The sequence below is a fragment of the Hoplias malabaricus genome, chromosome 4 (assembly GCF_029633855.1).
Source record: "Hoplias malabaricus isolate fHopMal1 chromosome 4, fHopMal1.hap1, whole genome shotgun sequence".
Taxonomy (NCBI): Eukaryota; Metazoa; Chordata; class Actinopteri; order Characiformes; family Erythrinidae; genus Hoplias; species Hoplias malabaricus.
Window position 1 is genome coordinate 24016469 of NC_089803.1, and position 8061 is coordinate 24024529.

The following is an 8061-nucleotide window of genomic DNA, read 5'->3' on the forward strand; positions in this document are numbered from 1 at the left end:
TGCTACACATTGGAAAATATGGGAAATTATTAATCCAATAACTTACATTTACGTTTCGGCATCTCTGCTCGAGATGAGTTTTGCCTGACGTAAACAAGGACTACTGACGTGAAGACTGACCAATTAAATGTTTACAGAGAAGGTTATCGACCAATAACGGTAGCTCTACAGTCAGACTGTTCCAATCAGAAGATTTTAGGCTACTTCACCACGCCCCCTTCTCACTCAAGCGAACCAATCGAAGTAGGGGAGGGCGGGACTAGTTTGTAAACGAAACGCTTCTCGAAGTTCTATGTAAACTCTAGAAAAACAACATCCCGGACGTTTGTGAAATTCCGCCCGGACATTTTTTTAAGTCTAAAAAAGAGGACATGTCCGGGTAAAAGAGGACATCTGGTCACCCTAATTAAGACATATACACATATACACAATATAAATAATAAACCCTAACCTAGAGCAGATCTTTGCCTTTTCAGTGCTAGAAACTGGAAAGATATTGGGGTTGGAGGGAGAGAAGACACAGAACTAACCCCTCCCTCCATATCACCTGCTTATTTTAGGTGCCTGCTCTTAAGCAAGGCACCTAACTCCCCACTGTTCACTACTTCACACTGTTCAAGTGCATGTGTGTGTTCACTGCCATAGATGAATAATTTAATAAAAGTACATTCAGCATTCTGTGTTTAACAGGAACTTGAAGTTCCCCACAGAGTTGATTAGGAACTCACTTGTGCTGTTTAATTAATGCCATTCTATGCCTCTCTGTCAGTGCCATTATATTCATCCAATTAACCAGCAAACAAAGGAGCAGAGATTGATGCCATAATACCTATTATCAGCACAAAGCTGTATATCTGAAAACAGCAACATTGTAAGTGTGAGTGGTTGACTGGTGTTGAAAGTGTCATACTTATTTCCATAGTCGATTTTAGATGTGACTTTCTGTTTGAGCTCCTTAAACTCATCGCCAGGCAACGTGCCAGAGAGCAGCTGAGAGCGCCACTCCATGAGGTCCCACATCAAACCTTGCACTTGCTTAAAACGATCCTTCTTATTGGCCTACACAGTCAGAAATACAGTCCATCTTTGGTCAGAAGGTAAATACATTATAAAAATAATATTGATGCCATTTCATACATACATGAATTATCACATCATTGATACTGGAGCACAGCCATAACACAATGTTTCATTTTTTGACATTATCCACACTGTTTATGCCGTGGGAAAGTGTCACGGGGAATTGACCAATAGAAATAATTCAAAATTGCTTGAAAAAATATAATTTATACATTAACCTAAGCTGGTTACTTAAAAAAGTTACTTAAAGGAGATACAGGATATTTTCCCTCAGACGTGATATAGAATTTATAAGCACTGTTCCATGTATTCTATGGTGTCATTTCTGTGCTCACAAAGTTCCTTCGAATGATCTGATGAATTCTTTAAAATGATTTATGGATTTACACAAACACACAAACAAAAAACAGTACCACAAAAAGCTGTTTCCAGATACTGCCCCATTCTCTCAGTGTGGTGGTAACCTCCTTCACCAGTGGCATCTCTGCAGAGGTCACAACCTCTTCATCCCTACAGAAAGAACAGGAAAAAGAAGTGAGGCAGCTGATCTGGACGATGCAAAGTGTCAATGTGATCACTCTAATTAATAAACATATGAAACCACTCACCCCCTTTTTTCAATTATAACCTCCTTAAGCTCAATAAAGCTTACAGGAAAGGCCCCCTACAGGACAGAAATCTCATTAAACATGTTTTAATTCAAGAATAAGACAAAGAGAATAAGGACACAAACAGAGAGTGTGAGAATTTAACAAAGAAACAGAAACAGAAACAGAAGGCTTCACATACTTTTAGATCCTTGTTCCGAGTCACATAGCCTTTAAACCAACCTGAAATAACAATAGCAGTATTTTATTTAAAGCATGCACTTATACCTAACAGCACAAACAGAGTAACAACTAAAACTATAATGTTCACAGCTCTTTAGTTTATTTATACTGTGAGGTTTAGGAGGGAAAACTAAACCATCTCTTTCACTATGCTTTTTAAGACATAGCTGAGGCCGCTGCTATGTTGTCCTAATTTTGGCTCGCTCTACCTCTTCATTTAGCATAAAAACCTCAAAATGTCAAATGCAAAATGGTTCAGTAGAACAAATCAGGAAAGCTAAATGATGCTTAGCCTGTGTGTTCAAAATAAGGTGGTTTATTATAAACTTAGTGGCAAGACACCATGGAAAAATAATCTTCTCTGATTTATTTATTTTTTGCTGTAATTGTGCCTCAATACAAGACTTTATTTCTTTATACAATCATCATACTATAGGTAACAGTAACAGTACCGGAATGTTCTCATTGCATTTTTAAGCATCAATTATTGACCCAAACTCTTCCAGTAACCCATAGCTTTACAGTCCTACCTTCACATGCCTCCTGTATGTACACTGTTTCACCAACAACCAGAGAAAGCTGCTTTTCTTCTTTGGCTTTGAAATTCCACTTAACTAAAAAACAAAAAACAAAAAAACAAAAAAAAACAAACACAAATGGGAAAGAGTCTTTAAATGTGCTCTAAATGCATCAGCTGAGTAAATACACTCAAAAATCCACCACCTATAGAGATTTTATTAAGCATATGATAATATTATGCAGCATTTAGAATGCACAATGTAATCATTATTCATTCATATTGTTAAGGAACAGAGCTCCAAAATGACAAATTGGGTGGGGTGGGGTGGGGTGGTATTTATTTTTGTCATTTAAAAATAATGTATTCTTAAAATATATATTATTCTGGGTGGATTATAAACTAACCAACTGTACTAACAGTGTCCATTTTATTTAAACAATGTATTTTATCATAAAGCCAAAGATCTGTGGGCACTTGCTCTAATAACATATCATCTGAAACTAAATATATCAATGACGAGTGCCTTTTCACATCTGTCTAGTATTCTGTGATCATCTGACTCAAGCAATACATAAATATTCATATATGTGTACCACAGTCTGTATTACAGACAGTGTCCAAGGCACTGCAAGAGTTCCAGTACATATAATATTGGGGCTCTAGGGCTGTGTGTTCAAACCCCACTCTGGGTGACTGTCTGTAAGGAGTTTGATGTGTTCTCCCTGTGTCTGTGTGGGTTTCCTCCGGGTGTTCTGGAGGAACACCGGTTGGTTGATGGATTGATGACTCAAAATTGTCCATTGGTGTGAATGTGTGAGAGAATGTGTGAGTGTGTGTGTCGCCCTGTGAAGGACTGGCAGCCCCTCCAGGGTGAATTCTCGCCTTGCGCCCAGTGATTCCAGGTAGGCTTCGGACCCACCGCGACCCTGAACTGAATAAGTGGTTACAGATAAAGAATGAATGAATTAATGGGTGGATCCTTGGGTGGATAAGAATATTTTAAAGTCCTCCCCAACTCTGACACACATGTACGCATCTTTTGCTTACAAACTCCACAAAAACTATTATAAATACTTGAAGTCATACAAAATTGCAAAGTCTGTTAAAAAAAAAGATATTTTAAATCACATTTAGAGCATAATTAAGTATTAATACAAGTGATATTCATTTCTCTTCATTTCCATGAATTCCTTTGGGCAGTGTTTTTTAAGTCATTTAACTAAGGAACTAATTCTACCAAATCATGTGTGACTTTTAAGTGCGGTTGTAAGCTTCACATGTCTTGCAGAGAGGTAGGTGGATATAGAGTCCTGTACAAACTGCATATAAATGTCACTCCAGTGAACAGAGAGGAGGTTTTAGGAGTTCAATTAATGACAGGAATGTTACCCTGACAATAATAATCATTTGACTTGAATCATTAAACTGAGCACTAAAATGTACAAGGGGTGCTACATTAATCAAGGACTCCAGAAATTTGCCCTCAGGTCGAGACAACCACTAGGCAGCCTCTTTTTTATCCCTCAATGAAAAAAAGATATGTTTTCCCCTTGAATTGCAAGATTCAAAGTCATTCAGAATTGTTTTGAAATGTGGAGTCTAAATTGTTTATCGAGGTGGTGTTAGAAATGAAACTGAAATATCTGCTGTTCCTACATGTGACTTTATATTTATAAACATGCTGTCTGGTGCATACACTGCGCTTTCACAACCATTTTAAATGACTGAGCTCTTTTGATCTAAATATATTTTGGCATATGTAGCACAAATTATGAAATTTCAAAGCTCATTATTTATCAAGCATTTCAGTTAAAGTCCCAGCAGTCCATACGTTATTATTCATTTGAGTAAAACACTGTGTAAAATACAGTTTCTTTTCTAAGGTTAGATACATATAGGCATATCTGAACAGATATGCAAAGAAAGCTTGCGCAGGTCTGGACTAATATAGCCCATACACCTACTACACTTCTAATTTGTATATGATATACATATAGATATTATACAATATAGTAGACTAGACTAGAATAGTTATCTATACTAGACAATATAGATTGTATATTGAAGACAAACTTAAGAAACATATATATTTTAATAATGTGTGAAGAAACATAGTGTCAAAAATCAAATTCCAAAATAAATCAAATATCTTACCAATCTGCCAGTTTTGCTAATGTTCAATGAGGGACTGTAAACAGGCTTAAGGCCTGGACAGCATGAACACATGTTTAATAGGTTTGGAATGGAAAGGATATTTAACCTTAAGCTCTGTTCAAAGTCAGCTACGTGCTTGGTTGTTGCTAAGACCCAGTGCATTAGAGAGAGAGAGAAAGCGAGTGAGAGAGAGAGAGAGAGAGAGAGAGAGAGAGAGAGAGAGAGAGAGAGAGAGAGAGAGAGAAGAGAGAGTATCTTTCTATATATAGTGACTACCATGACCACAGGTGGCTACTTAGATTTTAACCTCACACATCAAAACATATTTGAGAAAAATATCACATTGTGATATAAAGATATAAATCAAGCCGGAATTTAGCATGTCTACAAGTCAAGTCAGGATGCATTGAGCATCAGCAATGCAATCACACAGATACTTCTTTTGCAGTTCTTAGTTCGTTGGCCTACTTCCTCTCTTGTCAACTTCCTTTGTGAGACCACATAAACACAGATATAAACGGCTATCAGGTCACCTGACAAATGTCAAAACATTTAAGCATTTAAGTTAAATTCAAAGAAATAACAGGGCTTTAACAGGTAATTGCAAAATACTGCACTGTTTTCAAAAGGTGTTTTGCACCTGTGCAGTATGTACACAGGAAAAGCACAGCAGACGAAGTACAAAATAATTTTCCTTGCCCCAAACTCAAAATGCCTTCCCAAAACTTAACAAATCAAAGCTACATATTCTCTTCAAAATTACTTGTTGGTTCAAAATAAACTCGCAAAGGTTGCAAAAAAAGTGTAACTCTGTACCTCTAATGGAAAGCTACGGAAAGTTAATATGGTTTACTTTTTTCACACTGCAAAGTTTTGTCTTGATACAGACAGGGATCCTTGTGTAAAAACTACATTTCATAGCTACAAAAGCACACTACAACTCATCTTTGTGCATGAAGATGAAGCATAATTTATTTTTTAAATTTATGGGTTTAAAAATCAGTCTAACCACCAACACCTGCCAACATCCTGTGAAGCAGGAAGCCAAATGAGCGTCCACAGACACCACTTCAAGGGCCACTCCTGATGCATTCAAACTGCTCAAACTGCACACTAACAACATTTAAACATACAAACACATACACATACCAACTCCATATTTTTCAGTGGTGGTCCTGGTCCACGGACCCATGGTGAACTAAGACAATGCTTTGCCTCTGTCTGCCTCGAGTTCCTCCTTGCTCTCTATTGCTCGGCCCTGTTTCTCTTTCTGTCAAGTGTGAGAGAGAACAAGAATGAGATGCTCCTCCCTCTCTCTCTCTTCCTTCCTCTTTTCAATTCTACTCATTTGTACAGATACCCTTTTCTTCAAGAACCTCAAAGCAGCGTATCTGACTGGACAGTGAGCAGCAATGAGCATATAAGTTGATAATATTGTTCAACAACTCAAACAATTGTTTAATTATTGAAAGAAGAATAAAACTAATTAAAATGCTTTTATTATTTTTAACATAGGCTCCTCCAAGCTAGTCCTCCATAGTCAGTGCTTTAAAAATGCCTGCCTTATTTCCTAGACAGATTGGCTCATGGACCCTTTTTTCGGAAAAACTGATTGCAACATCTTATCTTTGGAGTTCCCCAGGGGGGTGTGTTTGGGCCTCTATAATAGTTATTCTCTGTTAACAGACCGTTTGAATTCTATTGTTATCCTATTCTTTTTACACAGGTCTGTGAAAATAAAACAAAATGAAATGCAAGAGATGAAAAAAAGACTGTTGACCATTTGGTTGCAAACAAATTACTGCACTGCTTGGCATTATAAGGCAAACAGGACAGAGACTCTTCACTTGTACCTAAATGTCATTCTCTTGGGGTGCATTCACACTTGGCTTGGTTGATTTGTACTAAGCCCAAGCACGATTATACTCACTCCTCACTCCCACTGCATTTAAAACCCCCATTGCATTTAAAGTTCAGGGCCCGAGCACACTTACTCATCAGGCTGCAGCTTTTTGTTTTGAATAAATGGGCTCTTGCATAGCACAATGGAGTTAATTATTGTACTTACTTTGTGGGGTATTTAAGGTCATTATGTGGGCAGGGTCTCTCAGTTCTCGTGCATGCTTTTATTGATTATGCAGCCCAGTGATTTTCTGTTAATTGTATTGCACATATTTTACAGAGGTAAATTGTAGTGAACTTTACCAAATATCTTGTGTGTTGTTACCAGTTGTTCTTGTAAGCTTTTCTGTCCAAATTTCCAGTAAACACTGCACCCTAGCAGTAGACCAGAGTACTATTACTGACATTATGTTTGAATTCCATTCATGTGCCCAAGTCCAACTGAGCAATACCTTTTAAAGTGGTTTGATGTTAAATGATGAATTGCAGAGTATCATTAAAATTTCTTTAGAGTAGTGGTATTAGTGGTGAAAGAGGAGATTGCAGTGTCTACACAGCAAGTATAAATATATATTTACTGTTAAGAATATGTACTGTTCAGAAAAGTTGTGCAACAGGTAGGGAGGTGGATTGGCTACTCAAACGTGCCTATAGGTGCGAGTGAATGCGTGAGTGTGTGTCACCCTGTGAAGGACTGTCACCACCTCCAGGATGTATTTTTGCCATGCACCCAGGGGTGGCTCTGATCCCACCACGACCCTGAACTGGATAAGCAATTAACGACAATTAATGAATGGCCTTCAGATTAGCTCAAGAACAGTGCGTAGAGAGCTCCACAAGATGGGTTTCTATGGCCGAGCAGCTGCATCCAAGCCTTACATCACCAAGCGAAATGCAAAGCAATGCAAAGATGCAGTTGTGTAAAGCACGCGGCCACTGAATGCTAGAGCTGTGAAGACGTTTTCTCTGGAGAGACAAATCATGTGTCTCCATCTGGTGATCTGATGGAGTTTATTTTTGGTGGTTGCCAGGAGAACAGTACTTGTCTGACTGCATTGTGCCAAGTGTAAAGTTTGGTGGAGGGGGTTTTATGGTGTGGAGTTGTTTTTTCAGGAGTTGGGCTCAGCCCCTCCTGGGCTCAGTTCCAGTTAAAGAAATTCTTAATGCTTCAGCGTATCAAGAGATTTTGGTCAGTTCTGTGCTCATAACTTTCTAAGAACATTTTGGGGATGGCCCCTTCCTGTTCCAACATGACTGTGCACCAGCGCACAAAGCAAGGTAATGAATAAACGGGTTTGGTGTGGAAGAAGTTGACTGGCCTGAGTTCTGACCTCAACCCGATAGAACACCTTTGGGATGAATTACAGAAGAGGCTTTCTTGTCCAACATCAGTGTCTGATCTCACATATGTACTTCTGGAAGAATGGTCAGAAATTCCCATAAACACACTCCTAAACCTTGTGGAAACCTTCCCAGAAGAGTTGAAGCTGTTATTGCTGCAAAGGGGTGGCAGACATCATTTTAAACCCTATGGATTAAGAATGGAATGTCACTCAAGTTCATATGTGTACAAAG

At 38.2% G+C, this 8061-nt stretch overlaps 1 protein-coding gene across 2 annotated transcripts in view; it reads right to left on the minus strand.

Annotated features, from left to right (window-relative positions):
* Positions 1-5852, minus strand: part of LOC136693991 (dedicator of cytokinesis protein 2) — a 111239-nt gene extending 105387 nt beyond the window's left edge. The window contains exons 1-6 of one of the 2 annotated variants that reach the window (XM_066667309.1): positions 5734-5852; positions 2441-2524; positions 1870-1910; positions 1689-1744; positions 1494-1590; positions 911-1059 (exon numbers count right to left, since the gene is read on the minus strand). In XM_066667309.1, the coding sequence (XP_066523406.1) occupies positions 911-1059; positions 1494-1590; positions 1689-1744; positions 1870-1910; positions 2441-2524; positions 5734-5776 (470 nt within the window). In that variant the 5' untranslated portion in view covers positions 5777-5852. Of the gene's footprint in view, positions 1-46; positions 86-910; positions 1060-1493; positions 1591-1688; positions 1745-1869; positions 1911-2440; positions 2525-5733 lie in introns of those variants that run through there. The other variant, XM_066667310.1, reaches the window with a different exon arrangement.
* Positions 5853-8061: the final 2209 nt, after the last annotated feature.